Consider the following 19132-nt stretch of genomic DNA (forward strand, 5'->3'; position numbering starts at 1 on the left):
AGTGGCTTTCTTGTTGATTTTCTTTTAATTGCTGATGAAAATAAAAAAAAAAACCCAAATCAGGGATGCTAAGAAAGAACTAAAACCTCCAAAAAACCATCCTTGAAAATCAAGATTAAGAACAGTCACTGACAGTTCATGTTTGGTAACACAGAATATAAATTCACTTTATGCTGGAATTTTGATGTTTGCCGTTTTAAGAAGCAGCCACTGATTCAAAAGCCAGTTCTGCTGAAATGAAGATTTCTTAATTTGTCTATCTCAGTTTTGATCTGGAACTTCAAAATTTTGAAATCTGATCTTTTTCTACATAAAAGAAAACCAGAAACTTAATTTTCTTCTCGCTATTAAAGAAGTCAGGGTGAAATTAAGTAGAAAGCAAATGACATCATGCATGTAAGTACAGTGAGCAGCAGTGTAGGATATAAGGAGCTGAAATGTCTTACAATATATATTTTTAGTAAAGGATAAAACCCAAATTGTTCTTATTCAACTAGTATTAAGGTATGCCATATTGGTCTTTTTTGCTGACCTTTAAAAAAAATGAATCCATGAAATACCCACTGGACATATTGGAAAATACGCTGGTGCATAATTCATTAGCTGAGTCCCACGTTAGCACTGTTGTTACTAGCCAAAAAAAATTGCTTGCTTCTGACAAAATATTGCAGAAATAGATGGACTTTACATTGTACCCTGTTGTGGCTTTACGGATTGAAGCGTTGTCAGACAAAAAGGGGAAAATGCTAGACTCAAAGGACTTCTAGTGAGAATTTCCTACTTCCAGTTTGAGGTTTGATGAAGAAAAAGAAGAAATCCCTTCCAAATCCTTGGTCTATTATTAATCTGTTGGGGTTTTTGTGGCTTCATAATTACAGGGCAAAATACAACAAAGGCAAGCTCAATGTGAAAGATTAGGAGCTGAAGTATTGCTTCCTGTTGTCTTTTGTTTTTCTTGTTAAAGAATCTTTCAGGTCACCCCTGCTTTAAAGGGACCACCCTTTATGGTGGTAATGGCTTGGGAAGATGAGTAATTATTTTTCAGTAGTAATTACTTTTCATCAGTTCACTTTGCCTTTCTCTTAAAATTAAGATTGGTTTTTAGTTTTGCACTTTTTATTTGAAATCCAGAGAAATCTTGTCTGTTTTTACATAGTAAATGACCCGGCTTTTTAATTCTACTGCTTTGTAGCGTATTTGTTCAACTTTTGTAATTGCTTCTGAAAAAGGGAGAAAATTACTAAAAAATGTGTAAGATTCAGCTTCTTATAACCTTCAAGAAGAACAACTAGCTGTCGTTGTTGAGCAGAAAGTTGCTGGTATCCTTCGTGAGTAAATGAGAGAATGGCTAAATAAAATGGCAGCCTACTACTTTTTTTACTAAGTTTTCAGGTGAAAATCCAGACGTTTCTGGTTCTCTAGTAGTTCTACCAAGTCTTGAATCCAGTTACTTCCAACCAAGACGGTGTCTCTGTTTTGAATAATGAGATGTCATTCAGTGGAAGCTGCTGCTATTAACGAAAATGTGAATTATTGAGGGACTATTTCTACCAAACGCAGTTTTAATTTTATGCTTAATATTCTAAAGTGAAAATGCTACTAATTTTAAAATCGTATTTACTAAATTGTTAGAAAATAAAGTATTTTCGACTTAATCCTGTATTAATGGTAATACAGATTTCCCTTACTCTGAGTGGCAAGTTTTCCAAAGCTGATTTTGATCTATTTTATAACATGGCCAATACACTGAGAGCTTCTGGAAGATTAGTGTTTCTCAACGAAGTGGTGCAGTGTGGGTAAATTTCAGGGTTAACTCTCTGACACAGTCAATAAGAGAATGCAGAAATAATGTGATTAGAAAAAGAAAAGCTAGCCCAATACTTTGAATAACTAGTTCATTGCTTGACACTGGAAATTTTTCTTGTTGCACATTACAAAGAGCAATTTTTGTTTGTTTTTAATTTCTAAGGCCATAGGATTATATAAATAATTTCATAAATCTTCCCATACACGAAACACTGTTCTACATCCAATTTCTACTGATGCATATGCAGTGTAACACCAAACATTAAAAAAAAAAGCTTTACTTATTTATGCTTTATTTTATTTTAGAAGATGGCAGAGAACAGAAAGTTGGCACTTGCATTTCTACTTTCAAAATGCTTCAAAGAAGCATAAAACAAAGGCTTTGGAATACAGTTTTCTTTATTTTCATTGTAAATCATATTCACAGAGTAGTCTTTTTTTTTATCCCCTCTCACTCTTGTAATCGCTTTGTTTACTATGGCAAAGTAAGTATTTTCATACTTTGATCTATTTTCTTTTTATGGTTTTTTTTTGGGACACAAGTAGAAGAATGGCCAGTCAGTAAGGAGAAATCATGATACTGAAAAGAACAACATGATTTAATTGTTGTCCATTCATGGGCATTAAAATTCAGGTACATTGTGAAACACAAGGTAATGCAGAGAAAATGAATTGATTCTAATGATAGAATATTCTCTCACGAACAGAAAATAGCACAGACTTTTATCCAGTTCTTAAGCTGCTTTGAAAAGTTTTTATTCAAGCACCTAGCTAGTTTAGTCGAAAATAAGAAAACATCCTGACATTTGACATTATAAAAGGAAATGGAGTCAGTAGCTGTAAAAATAAATATAATTCGTGTCTTTTTCTCTATTTGTGTCCACTTCTCAGGTAGCCATACACTTTTTACGATTTTTATACCTGCTTACATTAGAACTAATTATTTTTTTCATAAAAACATATTTTCTTCAAACTATGCAATTAACTGTATCTGTTACAATAATACATAATGTTGTATACCAATACACAGCTCTAAGTCTAGTCTAACCCCAAATTAGACTATTGGGCTCTTCATAAGTAATACGATGAATGCAAATTCACATACTGCAACTCCATTACATGAACATTCCTAGCAAGCAATATCTTCAAGACAAACTTACAGGCATAACTGAAAGATAAATTTGGCCATCTGTGATCATATGCCAGCTCAGCATCTCTCTGGAGACCTAATTCCTTGTTGTCCTGTGGTCTCTTTTTGCCACCAAGCTGGGAGCTCGGGGGCTTTCCCTGGAGCTGAAGGATCACCTGTGTGGTGCAGAGCCTGCTCAGCCACCGGCCTGGGTTATGGGCAATGCACGAAGCGGGGATGGGTTGGGGGATGCTACGCCCGGGCTGTCACAGCGGCAGCCTGGAGATATAGATGCAGAAGGCAAAAGCTAGCACAAGCCTGAGATTGCTGTGATTTAGGACCTGACCAGCCATCTCCAGAGCGTTGCAAAGTTGGTGAAAGGCTGAATTCACCTTTCCCGCAGTGCCTTTGGTCTAGCAGTGAGGGCACTTTAGCCAGCCCCACGAGTGGGTTGGATGTGTACATTTTTTATGCAGGCAAAATATAATCCCCAGTCCTGCAAAAAAGATGTGTCTGGGTGAAACCTTATAAAGGGTTTCCCTGGAGAGGTAAAAAAAAAAAAAAAAAAAATTAATGAGGGTCTCTTCACCTCTGTGCAATAGGAAAACAATGCAGCCTCCTCCAGATCTAGCAGATCTCTGGGGAGGATAGAGCCAGCTGCATAAAAGGTTTCCCTCTTTACAGCAACTCTGGATATAGCTGGGGTTACAACTGGAATATTCCCTATAACTTTTTCCCATCCCACAACCTCCCTGTCCAAGCTTCAGAAAAGACTATGAAACAGTCTGCCTCTTTTTGGATGTTTCTGAAGGTTGGAGAGGGGAATAACATCTATTCCTCTTGGTCTTGGTCCAGTCTTGCATACCCCATTCCTTATCCCTGTATGGGTATATTCTATTTCTCTTTCAATTTCCTTTTTTTTTTCTACAAAGGGTTCAGAAAAGGTTCTGTCTGGCCTGAGAAAATGTGTGAAATGGCCATCAATTTTTAAAAATGGCTGTTTGGAAAATATTACATGAGTTTAGGGACTTCACCTATAATATCTAAATAACAGAGTTTCAAGAAAATCCAATTTGTAGTGGATTAAAAAAAAAAAAGAGTGTTTTGGCACTGAGATTACTTCATCTGTACAATATGAGCAAATATCCACAGTGGATGCAAATATCCTCAGAAGATGGAAATTTGCCACTGACCGTCATGGGAATGAACTCTTACACCATGGTATCTTTGCACCACAATCCTACCATATATTGTTCCTGGTTTGTTCACAGAGTTTTAAAACAGGACCACAACCACTTTGGGAAAGAGATTTATTTAGTCATGTCCATGGGAAAATAACTACACCAAACTGTTTATGAAAGCATACCACTCGTGTCCTACCTGGATAAATACCACTATATCTCATTTAGATACGGAAACAATGGGAAGCTATAAAACTTTGCGTAATACAAATATTGGTCCTCTGAAATCTTCATAGTCAGCAAGTGTAGAGTAGGAAAAAGAGTTCTCCATTTTTAAGTGGTAGAACGAATACTGGATAGAGAATGTCAAAACTGCCTAAGAGATTACTCAAGACCAAGATATCTTTAATCAGTGGTCTCTTTGTTTTTTGGATATCCAGCTTGAGACACCATAAGTGTAGTAAATTTTCAGAAAGCCTTGAGCACCCACTCTCTGAAAAACTGTTTGCATTAAGGTATCTGAAGATGAGCACCAAGAATTGCTGCATCCAAAATAAGTTTGCATCAGAAATCCAAATTCCCTCAAAATGGTATTTAGGGAGGACCTAGTGCTTTAGGCAGCTCTGAAAATCCTAGGCACCATGCACAGTGCATGTTCATTTCTGACACTGGCAGATATAGGTAAACATCTTCCACCTAGACCACCGCAGATTTAGTGAAAAGAAGTGTTTCAATACTTTTTTCTCTTAACTCTAAGGAGGATTAACTAAATAGTTCAGGGCTAGCAATACTATTTTTTTCATGAACAGTTTAAAAAACAGATGTACTTTTTAGACAAAAATGAGATGTAAGGAAATGAAATTTTTTTTTTTCTTCTAAACCTTAGTAGTTGGTTTCAGATTTCATTTAATAATCTTGTTCTAAGACTTAACAATTTTATTTTTTTTTCTGATTTTTATTTCTTGTGATGTGTAAATAGATAAGAAACATTGACTATTGTAATGTTCTTTCATTAAGACAATAACATTTCAAAGGCTAATGTAAAATCAAGCTGCTAAAGTTTACAATTTCTCTGTCCAGCAGTTCATTTATACAACTGCCCTGAGTAGATGCTATATGCTGCTTAGCGAATGGCCTTTAAGAGTTTAAAAATAACTCAGTAAAGCTACTCAAAGGTAATACAACACTTCTCAGGCATCTTTAATTTGAGTTAAGAAGAAAATAGGATTTTCTCATTAGTTAATTATTCACTCCCTCATCAATGACTTATACGCAACAAAAACACAACTGAAATGTTCAGGAGAACTAATTGTGCTTGTTCCTATGCATGGGACCATAAGCTTATTTTTCAGAAAGGCAATATTTTAAATTGTAAAACTAGTCCTATTTTTCTGGACTGTTTTAGCTGCTTTTATTAAACTCTGTGTTGTTCCCATGTGAAACCAGTGAAAGCAATTATTTTCTAATCTACGTTGTTGTGAGGCTTTTTTGCAAAACCTCACTGATCCCCTTTAACAAAAAGATTATCTTATTTCAAAATTCCTGATACAATCAATTTGCAGTGTTTCTCAAACTGGTACAAATATGTAAAATTTGTGCTTTTAAAAGCTTCTGCTTTGAGTAGCCTTACATTCCATAATTGTGCCCTAGCAATCATAAGCTCTATTGCATGCCCCATTCATGAAAAGTATATTTTGTTGGGATGATGTAGCTTAAAGAATTTGGCTCTAAAACTTCCTTACCTAGAGCTTCTATTAAATTATATTAATTTAAAATATCTATGGAATGATACTTTCACAAAAATATTAAAACAAACAAAAAAATTAATGAGTTGGGTTTATGAAAATGACTCTTTACAGTAAGTAAAAAAAAGGTTTATCACAGTTTTGGTAACTTGCATGAGTTCATATCGAAAAGAAATCTTTCACATGTTCTTAATGAATTTAAAACTTTTGTGCTCTAGGTATTTTCAGTTGTATGCTCTGAAACAGTAGACACCATACAGCTTGTGCTTTTTATCAGGGAAGCCTACAAAGCGAACCGCTGCTTCGTTAGGACTGCAGCGTTTCCTTGGCCTGGAGATTGGGTAGCGGACGCTGCCATCAGCCAGCCAGCCAGCATCGCAGCGGTCGTACCCCAGGAGCTTCCAGGCGGCAAATATCTGACCAACTTTAGCAATCTGAGCTCCATCCTTCAAGCATGCCTGAACAGCCTCGTCATAGGTCAGCTTGGTTGGGTGAATTAGGTAGTAAAAACGACCTAGTAAGAGAAAGAGAGAAAAAGAACCATTAGAGACATGATTAAGATAATGTGATAATATAGCGGTGGCTTTTGAGGAGAAATGGAGATGTTCCACTGCAGAATCTTATCAAACAATGGTCGATTTGGGACTCTGCAATTTGGATGTCGAGCTGTTAAAAATATCTTAGTTTTTTGTACAGTGAGTTGGCAAATATCAGGAGTAAAAAAAAAAAGGGAAGTAGAGAAAACAGACTATTTGAGCAAAAAATGTAGCATCCCTCACTTGCATTCAATGGTAACCAAACTGTTGCAATGCATATTCATCCTCAGACGTAGAAAAATAGGAAGAAAAAGGTCGGGGGAGAGGGATGATGGAAGACACCCAGGGATTCGGAGCAGGGCCTCTGTTCTACATCTTACTTCACAGTGCCAGATGCATTTACCAGCAAGGTGCCAATGACAATTCAGTGAAACATCTGAGGAACCCTGTAGATTTCAGGCAAAGCAAATCTCCTGCAGCTGTAGCTTACTGTCAGAGAAGAGAAATGAGTTAAATGTCCAAAGCAGTGCACTTCTATATTATGCTCCCAGCAGTAGCATAAAAGCCTTACGAGTTCTCCTGTCAGAAGCATGGCATAGCAAGATCTGGCCTTTGATGGCATTTGGGTGAGGGTGGCTGCTGGCAACACATGCAGTTTTACACTCTGACAAGGCGATGACCTTGTTTCTGATTAAGTACAAGCACAATTAATTTTTTTTTTTTTTTTTTTTTCTGTAAGAGAGCCGAGATATTGCACAGCTTCTCAGAAGCAGAGTTTGAGCCTGTGGTAGATCAAAACCATGCCTGTCCTGACTCTTCATTAGCAGTGTCAAAGCCACGCACAGCAGTTCTGCAGCTCTGTTTCTCTTTAAGCATCAAAGGGTCTATCCTCACCGTAAGATGGCATTGAACTGATAGTGCAACTAAGAAAAATTACCTCTCAAGGTAATGAAAACATACACCAGCAAGGAAAGCTCTTTAAAAAGGAAATCTCCGCTACTAATCCATACACAGCAATAATACTAACATTAATTTAATTTATCAAGGCAATATATACTCATTATAAGCCTTTCATTCATGATACTTAGAGTTATTTATCATCACTGATTTGACAATTAACCAAGCGCAAGGTAGCGATGGACAGCAGAGGAATAGTGTTTAGTTGAAGGAATAAGAACTTCCAAATAAATTCACAACATTTTCAATCTGACTGTTCTGTAAGACGCAAGTTCGCTAAAACCAAAGAAGTTTATTCATGTGGAGATCTTCTAATTCCAAAGCACACTCTTTACTCTTCACTACGAATGCACTCCAGAATAAAATCCTTTTTCTTTCTCATAAAAACACAGGCAAACACAAAAATAGAATTCTGCTTGGTTTCAGATTACTTTCTTGGTGAAGAAAAGGTGGTGAGCAAGATGAAGGGTTATGTCAGCTCTACAGCCTTGCAAAAAAAAAGTAGCTTCTTTCCAAGTGAACCAATGTCAGGTCAGATGACAATATAAAGATAATTAAATTAGTTTTGTGGAAAGGTTGGAAATTTTATACCATGACAAGAACATTAAAAAAAAAAGGCATTTATATTGCAGCTGTGGTGGAGAAGAAACTTTTACAAAGTCATTCTGTCAGAGACAATATCTGCAGTATTTATGTAGAAAATTGTTCAGAGGAGATAATCTACCCTTTTGTAAAATGCTTGCTTAACTCCATTTCAGCAAGTTGAGAACTTTTACAGGGTGTTGCTAAAGAGAATGTTTATTAAGTGGAAACCTGTTCTTACTATGTTATTAAGAGATTTCCCAAAAGCAAATAGGATTTCAGACTTAGGGGAACGGGATTTGGACTGATAGTATGTAAACTTCACCTAGCTTATTAGTTGCTCTTCAAACCATATGTCAATGGAATGTAATTTCCTAGGGATTTGCAATAAGGTCAGGCTTTCAACATATGACATCAATAATGAAACCTCCTGTACTCTGCCCCTTCCTTAAATAGGAGAACTTTAATAGTAAACCCCACAGGGGCTCAATGTGTATCTAGAATATCTGATTAAATACAACTCTGTTAATAAACTCAGTACAGATTTGCTGTTTTTCCCTTGACAATAGGTTAGAAGGGATCCTACCTGCTCAATCTTAGTATTTATTAATTGATGTGGAGGGAGAGGGAATGAGTCTGTCTCTCATTAATATCTGGAAGTTGGGTCACTCCTACAGAGGATAAGCATGCTTGATTTGACTTCTCACAAATTACGGGGCAGAGTGTGTATGCAAACCTAATCAAACCTCATCTATAATAGCTATTTTAAGATTTTTGCATGTATCAGAACAGCCTAAAGAGGAAAACTTGAGCACTTGACCTAAATATCCTACACCCTTGTGACTGTGGGAGTTTGAGGGATGCACCACCATTGGAGATTTTTCCAAGTTAGCTCTAAATTGAAAGGTTTAATAGTAAGTTTTTATATTGCAGCTAGCTGGACTAGACAGTGGGCTACCATCTTCAGAGGCACGGAAAGGTAGTACCGCCCCATTTGCTATTTTCTGTGTTGTGTTAATGCCATGCCTTCAAGAGAGGGTTCTTGGTGGAGTGCTCACAGAGGATACCTCCAGCCATCCAGTATCTAAGCATTTGGGCTCAACCCTAAGACTACTCCTGGCACAGCATACTGGTTTGCTGGGGCTTTCTCTGCAGAGAGGTGACTTTCTATACCTTTCTCCCATAAATGGTGGAGGTGGGTAGCTCATCATACGCATTACTGTAATAAACAGTAATGGTTCGCGTAATAAACAGGTGGTTCACAGCTGCACTTTTAACATTTTTTTTTAATTTGTATTTTTAACTTTGTTAATGTGAGATTTTTACTTGATTCTGCTAGACCTGATAACAAATCAATTATGCACTGTGGTTTTGTGTGCAAAGTATATAACAAAATGCATGCTAATGGGCAGGAAGTGTAATACAAGCTCTACATATACCTTTTTTTTTCTTTGAAAATGCTTTATTACAGAGGAGCAGATGGATATGTTTATATTTACCTCATGTAACACTTTCCAGTACAAAAGATTCCCATGTGGGTTTTTTTTGAGAAACTCGCAGTTCTTCCTCAGAAACCCCTTGACATTAAGCAAAGAATAAGCACTTAGCTGTACCATCACACGTTTTTTTTTGTCCCATGCCTTTTGGGCTCTGTGGGGAAGACTGCAACAAGGGGATTAATCTGAATTTATTCCCCTGAATCACTGTGTAGAAGCCCAAACTGACCTTCTAGAGAGAGTGCATGGAAGAGGAGCACCCCCATCCCTTGGAGGAGGGCAGGGAGAGGAACTGGTATGGCCTACAGCCTTGCAAACTTCTGGATCATAGCAGGTTGTTGTACCACACAGAGCAGGAACCTTTAGCTTTTCTAAAGAGAACATGGACTAAAGTGGCTCCTACTGTGAAGGAAAAGCGGAAGAGAAATCATCCGTGAGGGAGCAGAGCTGAGCCCTCAGACACTGGGAAATTCCAACCTGGAATTTCCAAATTTAAGTTAGGTACATCCCACTTGTGCGTATTCATTTTCAAGTCTTTGTCAACATGGGGAAAGTAAAGGCAGTTTGAGAAACATGTTGCCATCCAACAGTTACCTCTGTGCAGGCAGAAAAGTTATGTCGTTTCATAATATTTTGATGGATTTAATGGATACCATTATGCTAATACTACTCTTTGCATTGTTTCATGAAACACATCACTATATATTCTTACAAACTGGTAAGTTGCTGGCACTACTATTTAAAAAGTGTATGAAACATTTTCAGGTTTTTGGCTTTGTGTGCACAGCCACAAAACCTCAATAGTTCTTCTATGAACCAAAATAAAGATTTGGGTATGAAGCATTTATACAGCCAGAACAAAATATTCAAGTGTTGCACTTACACTAGACTAAGAAAAGATGCTGTAGAGGGTAATTTCCTAAAGTACTAAGATTATTTTATATTGCATTGCAGACAAATTTTGCTAAAATAATTTCCCTGTGCAGGAAACAAGAATTCATGTAGAATTACTCACTAATGGTATAACCCCCTCTTTTTTTTACCAGTATTTTTTTTTGTTTATTCATCTCATCACAGATGGGGTCCAACAGTTCCAGAGTGAAAACACTGAATCTGGATTTGAACTGACTGCATTGATGACTAAATTTCCATTTTTCATCTTAATGGCTGAATGTAATTTTACTGTTTTGTAGCTTTCCTCTTCAGGTAAAAACCAAGCCTTGCATGTACTTTAGACAAACACTTTTTAGCTTTGACTGCTGAACTATGTAAAATTGAACCCTTTTTTTTTTTTTAATGATCCCTGAGATAGTAATGTATTTGGGGTATTTCTTTCCCTAAATAGAACCCAGTTAGCAGAAATCTAAACCTCACTCACTCTCTTTCTTCATAGCAGCTCCCACAACTGACACTCTTTGAGATTTTCTTTTTTTAAGCTCTCCTTGTACTTCCCTCATCCTGAGGCCCTTGGCATTTGTCCAGCTCCCTTACATAAAGCTGAAGGCTTCTCTGTTTCATACCGTCAGGAGACTCCAGCAGCCACTGCAACTGGTGGAAATGCATGGTGTCCTAACCACTTCTCATTTTCCTTGGCTGTTCCTGAGCGGAGAGAATCAATATTGGGTGTTGCAGAAATAGCTTTTTGCCTGTAGCCACTATCTTTGGCAGCTGCAACTTGGTGCCAAGATGGGTTATTATATGCTCTTCTCTTTACAGTGAGAAAGCTAACATATGCTGTTAAGCATACATAAGCTATTTGAAGTGTTAAGCTGAAAATAGGAAGCTGACATTTTGGGAGAGTGACTGGGTTTATTGTGGACATTAAGGTAAGCTTGGGACACGAACAGCGGAGAGCATACCAGGGACGTGTGAGGATAATGTAAACTGGTGAGTTGCTGGTTAAGGGAATGGATGCTGAGAGAAACAGAGTCCAGATTTTCTGCTGACACCTGGAGAGACTTACATGGCACTAAGATGTAGAGATCTGGAAAAGAGGGTGCTCAGCTCTATGTATCATCCTACTGCTGTCTAGTATTCTGTCTGGCAGGTTAGATTAACAGACTCACCAAGGATGAAATTCCTTTTAGTGCCTTCTCTTTGATTTCTCTACTACCTGTATAACTTATCCTCACCTTACCCCATTTCTTCTTTTCCCACCGTCTATCTCTTGCTGTATCAGTGCACAGACAATATTTATCTGTCAGTAGTTTTTTTTTTTTTATTTTCTGAAATGATTTTTCTCTTTCCTTAAGAGATACTGCCCAGCTGTTAGTGTGGAAAAAGGTGGTGATTAAGTGTCTAGTAACCAGAAATATTTACTCTGCAAGCACTTTAAACAGTCCAGCTATCACATTTTAATTCTTTTTTTTTTCTTGTTTATTTTATTCCTCTGTGCTATTTCTATAGTCAGGGTTAAACCCGCATATAAAAGATGAGCTCATATAGGATTTCGCCTTGGATAAATGAAGCAGGAAAAAAAAGCCAGTGTTTCCTGAAATGATGGAGCATGATAAAAATCAGTTGATTTTTTATTTCAAACTGCATCCTGCCTGATTTTTGATATTGTTGCTTTGAGGGTTCAGGGTTTTTTTGAGAGCATGGAGCAGACTTAGCACTAGAGCGCATCTTCTGAGAGCAAGGCTTATGTTTATATTTTTTTTGTGTGCTGTAGGACAAAAATGCTTCCTTGTGGATAGATAGGCAATTGTGCATAAACAAAAAAGGCCACGCCCCTTGGTCTGGGTGGGCTGCAAGCCAAACATGTGCAAAGATGCGTAGGAATCATCCACAAATACGATGTTGTAGAGGACTCGGACTCCTTTTGCACATGTTCACTTGCAGCGTTCCTCTCATTTACAGCCATGCTTTCTAAATCCTTTTTAGCCACTAGACTTAAGCTGAAATAATAGCATGCTGAGAACACGTCATTTCATACCTAAAGTAACATCCACTAATAGCACAAATGCTTGCAGTTGCTAAAATGAGATACAGAGCAGACCAAGTTCAGAGCAAAAGTAAACAAGGTTTTGGCAGTGTTCTAAGATCAGGAATCTAAATTATTAGGCATAAAAGCTAGAAATAGCTTTGCTGATAAGGAAGTATTAGTCATTTCAGAGCTGGTACATGAGCAGGAGCTGCTTGACAAAACAGCGTAGACGAAGTGATGATCAGAATTTTGTTTTGCTGATATATTTAAATTGTAAAATCTCATAATTATAATTTACTTTAACAGGAAAGCTCAGTTAACAAATTGCAGGTTTCTTCATCGCTTTAACTGAAATAACCTGGGCAAATACCAGCATTAAAAAAGTACACATACTTTTTAAGAGGGTGAAGTGGAGATGTTAGAAACTACTGCCAATACAAGTTCTGAGTTGTGAAAATGATCTACGTGAACATGTGGCAAAGATAACTTTACTCTGTGCATGTACTCATGTAAATTCAACAATAACACTTTCCAAACCTAACATAAGCTTTGACAAATCAAATATCACTTGCTCCCATTGGAGTTTCTTTCTTAAGCACAAAAAGAATCGTTTACAAGCTAGGGGTGACAAAGTTTCTTACCGTTGAAGTTTGAAGTAAAACAGAAAACATCGTATCGGCTTTTATCTTTATCCCAGAATCCGTAATTCCTGACCCCAGGCACTGTGTTCTTCCCTCCGCAGGGCTCCCTGGGCTTGGTGATGGGGTACTGCACGGAGCCGTCACTAAGCCAGCCGGCGTTACACCAGTCCAGCCCTGACCTCCACGCATCGTAGAGCTGGTCAAAGGAGGCGATAACAGAGTCTTGGTCCAGACACGCTCGCTGAGCCTCGTGAAAGTTTAAGTTGTAACGACCCAGCCGTGGAGAGTAAGGGAACACAACACCTGAAGTGGCAGAAAGAGGGTGAGTTCCTGGACACTGAAAGGGCAGAGGAAAGGGAAACAGCATTTACAGTCACCAGAAGGAGAAATAAAGGTTAATGCCATGATGCGTGTCAGACTGCCATTTTATTTCTGGGGAAAAACACACTGTCAGCAGCCATGAGGTCTGAGAAGGGGATAGGGGGGCTGCTGCCTTACCTATCCAGCTCCTCTCCCCGTAACCTCATCCAATCCCCAACGGGAACCGTGCCAGGTCTGCACCTTGCTCCCATCTGCAGCTTTGCCGTCCCCACAGTGATCTCACCCTCTGACAGTGCTTAAAGATGAGGAGAGCTGGCTGAAATTTTGCAACTACATGTTTTCCATCAGAAAATTCCAGTTTATCAGCCATAAGATCAATTTCTCATTTAAAAAAAGTAAATTAAAACCCAGCCTAGTTCTATTTTTTTTTTTTTTTGCAAGACGGGACCTGGGGATTTTCTGGCAGCCATTTGGAAAGAAGAAATTGTCATACACAGGCATATGAACTATTTCTTTTTACATATAGACATTAAAATGGAATGTTTTGACAGACATAAAAGAGTGCTATGTTCTTTGCCTGGACCCTTGCCAAGATTTCCTGAGAGGTTCAAGACAGTTGTTTTTTTTTTGTTTGGTTCTTTTTATTACATTTCACATTATCATAGGAATGGGAAGGTATTTCATGCCTGGCTTAATAAAAATATTTCAAGGCTAGACTGGTAGGAGGCATAATTTTAGTGTCCTGAGGTCTTAAAGTAGGAAATCTATAGGCAAATAAAATCAGTGGAGTCGTGTGTGGTTTTAGGGAGACTTTTCTACTACTTTCCAGCTGTTTTTTGGCAGTTTGTCACCACTCAAGGAGGGAGAGCTCCTCGCACAGGGCATCAGGGAGCAGGGTTCCTTGAGCAGAAAACAGGTTTCCCCAAGTGCAGAGGGTGAGCCGTGTAGCACACAGCATGCAGCAATGCGAGACAGCCCTAGTAGGAAGCCACATGAGACACCACCTTCCGTTGCTACCCCTATGGCTGCCAAAAGCATGGCTGGCTTAAACAAAAGACGCTTGCAGGAGACCATGGTGCAAGGAGCATGGACCTGCCAGATGCTTCCTTCCACCTCTGAGAGGCTGGCCCAAAGCCCTGTCTGTTGCTTATGGGTGGTGGACCATTGCAGACAGGTATGGCAAAGAGACCTTCTCATGACAGAAGACATTCAAGTGGAGATGGGAAATGTGGGGACACCTCCACAATTGTTTCAGTGGCAACATTTAACCAAAGTCATTGCCCTTAACTGACAGATTTTTCCACAGTATATTTTCTGCTTGCTTTATGAAAAAATCTGTAGTTAAAGATTACTTCTTGAAGCATGAAAGAAGTTTCATAAAATGTCGAAGAGCCTCCTCCTTCTGTGGCTGTGACAAAAGAGAATAGAAAGAACTGAAACAAAAGTTTGGATCAGACCACCCTAATCTTTGGCAGGGCTTAGAAACTTAACCCAGACCTAAATTTTGCAGTTGGCTTTAGACTAGTCTCATAATAGGCTGAAACAAAGTGGCATCAAAGAAGATCCAGCTCAGAATGTTTATTCTCAAATATCGCTGTAGAACTAAGTGTTGTAGCATGCAGAGGGACTAAGGACAAGATAACACATGAGATGAGCCAAAAACTTTACACTGGTATAAACATCTATCTTTCTTTTTACTTTCTCCCTCCTGACAAATTCTCTGCTTACAACAAGTTCCTTGTCTCCAGGGCAATGTAGCATAGGATAGAGATATTACATTACGGTCATGCAAGACTGTCACCATGCAATGAATTCATTCTTCTTTCCAAACATTCAAACCCACTTCGGTGTCTATTCCACCAGTATCTTAACATCTCGTTTCTCTGCCTTCTCTCCCTTGCCTATCTATCGTCCAAGAAGTGTTATTTCTATTAGACAAAGTCTTTGTTATTACTAAACCTGTGACTTTGCCCAAGAAAACAAAGCATACAAATGTAAACTTGGCAGGGCAGTAATAAACAATATTTTCCTCTCCTTCAGCAATTAATTAAACAGTCTGCTGAGGTTCTTTCCTTTTGTAAATCCTTTGTTAAAAGGCTTTTCATTTATTAGCTGTTCTGAACTATAAAGCATGAATGAAATGTTACACAACGTGCTATTAACTGTGTCTTCATAAATAAGAAGCTGTAGATGTTTCATTATTTATTTTTAGGTCTATTTTTCCTTCCTCCTCCTCATTTCTTTTATAAAAAATAATTTGTTGCCCCTCAGAGCTAATGGTTAGAAATACCACTGGCTATAGTAAAAATGCAGCAAATGTCAGAGGAGTCCAAGCTTTATTGCTTTATGAGAAATCCTATACTTGTTATTTTTCCAGAGCTACACTTCCCCAGACAACCGATTCCTTGTCCACTACATGTGTCTGATTTGCATATACGTGAAAAGAAATTAAAAAATCATCAGACATGGGTATTTTTTTAATCAAGATCTAAACTTACATACTTCTAAAAACCAAGTAACAATTCACTTGAAACTATTCAAACAGATTTGATTCCTTAAGGTTTCCAAAATCACTTTTTAAAAGGAGTTACATACCTATGCAAAGTTGTTACAAATCTACTTGAGTTTGACAGTTCGGGACATGATGTTTTAATAACATAAATATGCACAAAACTATAATATTAGCCTTGGGCTATACTTGAGTAGACTGCATAGAAGCTGTTTTTTGTTTGAGTTCATCTGCAGTACAAGCCTGCAACTGATTAGCATTAATTTCACCCTGCAGATGGGGGTGGCCATTGGTGATTTTGTACAGGAAAATTGACTGGATATGTGTTTTGTGTAGCTTTGCATTGCATCTTTGCTAATATTGTATTTTTCTTCTCCATTTCCCTGCCAAACCTATCCGTGAAACGCACAGCTACATCTTACTGTTCATTTTCCTTTTGTAACAATTTTGCAGTGCTGAACTGCAGTTAATTGCATTGGATCTTATAACCCGTCAAAAGATAATCCATCCCATCTGTTCTTGAATGGACAAAAGCTGTCCTGAGGCTTGTTAGTGTTCCCGAAGTACAAACTGAATCTCAACTTCTGACTCCAATCCTAGTCAAAACACTCGCTTCCAAACCTTAACAAATTCAGCTTAAAAAAGGGAGGAAGAGAAAAACTTCCAACCTCAAGACGCTTAAAATCTGGTTATTTTGTGGGAAGACCGAGCTGAGGAGCCTCACCTTGACCTTAGTGATTTGGCTCCTTACGCTAAGGAAGCAGCTGAAACATTTGTGGAGCCTGAATGGGGAATATTAATTTACAATATAGACTTCACAATGTGGGTCTTCTCCCAAAAATGCGGTTCTCTGGAATAGGTCCTACCCGTATGGAAGGACCTCCTTTCCTCCCAGAGAGGAAGAACCTGAGACACATCAACTGAGTGGAGAGTAAATCTGTTCTTGAAAGACGAAGGCCAGGTAAGGCTTTTGGTATGCACCTGTGACTACGCAATCACAGTCCAGAAAATGATTGCTGTGATGGAAATTAGGATTTCTACCAAATCAGAACATCAAAGCCAGATGTATAACATATCCTCCCCATATCCACATCTGTATTTCCATGAATGCCTTACATTCGTTTTCACAAATGTACAACTCTGCTTCTGTTCCTGTGGTTTTTAGGGAATGCAAAAGATATTTGTGTGTCCTTTGTAAGCTATTTGTATTTCAGAGTCTTCTATGCAGGTAATCCCTAAATTTCAGCGCAAGTACTTTGCAATTATCCAGTCACTACAGACACATTGTCAGTGTAAGGAGCCGTAACAGTTACCCAAGATGACAAGGTGAGGAAATAAACTTAGAAAACTCAACTCCTGTAACAATTTATAGGTGTCTATTAAGCCAGCTCCATACACAATTAGTAGTTTTTAAAGTATTTACACACAGGACAAACTAACACAAATTTCTGTTAAACCACAGGGGAAAAAAAGGTATTTTCACAGCCAGAGTAAAGAAATGGACTTCCTTGAGTTCTAGCCCAAACAGAAAAGTAAGTTTTCTTGTAGCCAGTGTAAACACCGGGTAACAGTAAGGTTTGCTATATCCTATACTGTAGGGTACAGTTCTGTGCTGGCAGGTTCATACACCCATGGCAAAATTTTCCATGCTGGATTTCTAAAATTCAGAGAAAGGTGGTAAGTCAGTCTCTCATGTTCCTTGACAGTCCACCTCCATTTCTCTGTGCGTCAGGACTGTCAGATATCCGATCATTCAGCACAGACCTCATGGGTGGGCCTCTAGCTGTCAGCAGGCATCAACTTCCCTAAAAATCAAACTGAAGCTTGAGATGCTGTCCCTCCAGTCCACTAAATTCCATAACCAAGCTGTCAGTGGCATTGCTTGTTTCTGACAAACACAGGTATATGAACTGTATGAACATATGAACATACACCTGGGCTTGGGGGCAGATTATTCCCTTATTTTTCTACAGCCTTTATCAAAATTTGGTGACTGTCATCTTTCCTTACTCTCCTTAGGTTAATTAGTTCTAATTCTTTTAGCATTTTCCTTTCAGGTCATCATTTCCAGATGATTTTTTGCTGCTCTGTTTTGAACTTCTTACTTCACCTGTATCTTTCAAGCATCATTTCTCAAAGCACTTGCAAACACACCTGTGTGCAAAGACCCGCTACCTTGCTACAGAAGGAATTACAGTGGCCTGTCATGACTTACACTTGACACACTCCTATTGTCTTTTACAAGACTTTTAATTGTCTTCTAGGGACCCTCAAATAATATGTCCTATAAAATCAGTTCTAAAGTAAAAAGAACGACTGTCATGCAAAGGATATTTAAAATACCTTTTTGTGTATAAATGTAATAGCAATACAGAGAAGAAAGAAATGTGACGCACACTATTAGGCTAAATCTGATTTCTCCTGCTGGTGAGAGCATGGGCTTGGTAAATTATAGACTGTGCATATTGATTTCAGCTATGAATTCCCCATTGCTTGCATCCAACTTAAGAGCAAATGAGTAGATTAGAAAATTATTACTGTGACAATTGGGAAGAATTTGTTTATATGGAGTTTACAGATTTGTTTGATCTATTTTTAACTACAAAGTCTGTTTTAAAGAGATGCCTGTTCTTTGTCCAACTTTACCTTGGACATAAAAGATAACATACCTCCAAGAAAGATCATAAAACCTGATGGGTTTTGGGTCATGTGGAGCCACCCAAAGGGTCAGCTTCTATCTTGAAGCAGCTTTCGAAACAGATTTTGGATGGCTTTATCTAGATTTGTGTATTTCTGGTACTGTTGAACATACACAGTGATTATTCTGTAGCCCGTATTGCAAAACTACTGTGCTCGGTTATCACTTTCCCCTGAAGACAGAAGCTATTAAAAAATTCCTAATAGAGTAAAAATCTGCCTTTGACAATTCAGCCTTATTCCACTTCTTCATCACCTGGCCCATGAATCTCACAGTCACAAAGGAATAGTAAACAAAATCTGTGCCTGAGCAGTATAATCAAGGGCCAGGGCTGGAACCTTCACACGGCTGGGAAGCTGAAGCACACAAACCTGATGTAGTGAGATTCATTATGGTGCCTAGTATTCATAAGGATGGAAAACAATAAAGCTGTAACATAAAGGAAATTTAGTGTAGAACAATAAAACAGTAACATAAAGAAAATTTAACCTAAGCTGAGAATTCTTTCTTTGCTCGTGACACAGACAACAATATCTACCTGGAGACCTTTTAATTTGTTAAGCTTTTGACTCTCATAACATTTGACAAAGAGTGTAAAACTCATG

General features: G+C 38.1%; 1 protein-coding gene across 2 annotated transcripts in view; it reads right to left on the reverse strand.

The window, feature by feature from the left end:
* Window positions 1–6085: 6085 nt before the first annotated feature.
* HAPLN1 (hyaluronan and proteoglycan link protein 1) overlaps window positions 6086–19132 on the reverse strand; it is a 29268-nt gene continuing 16221 nt past the window's right edge. For both annotated transcript variants that reach the window (XM_010124587.2, XM_086770809.1), the window contains exons 3-4: window positions 13000–13302; window positions 6086–6375 (exon numbers count right to left, since the gene is read on the reverse strand). In XM_010124587.2, the coding sequence (XP_010122889.2) occupies window positions 6086–6375; window positions 13000–13302 (593 nt within the window). The remainder of the gene's footprint in view (window positions 6376–12999; window positions 13303–19132) is intronic.

Source organism: Chlamydotis macqueenii, chromosome Z (assembly GCF_036417535.1).
Source record: "Chlamydotis macqueenii isolate bChlMac1 chromosome Z, bChlMac1.mat, whole genome shotgun sequence".
Lineage (NCBI taxonomy): Eukaryota > Metazoa > Chordata > Aves > Otidiformes > Otididae > Chlamydotis > Chlamydotis macqueenii.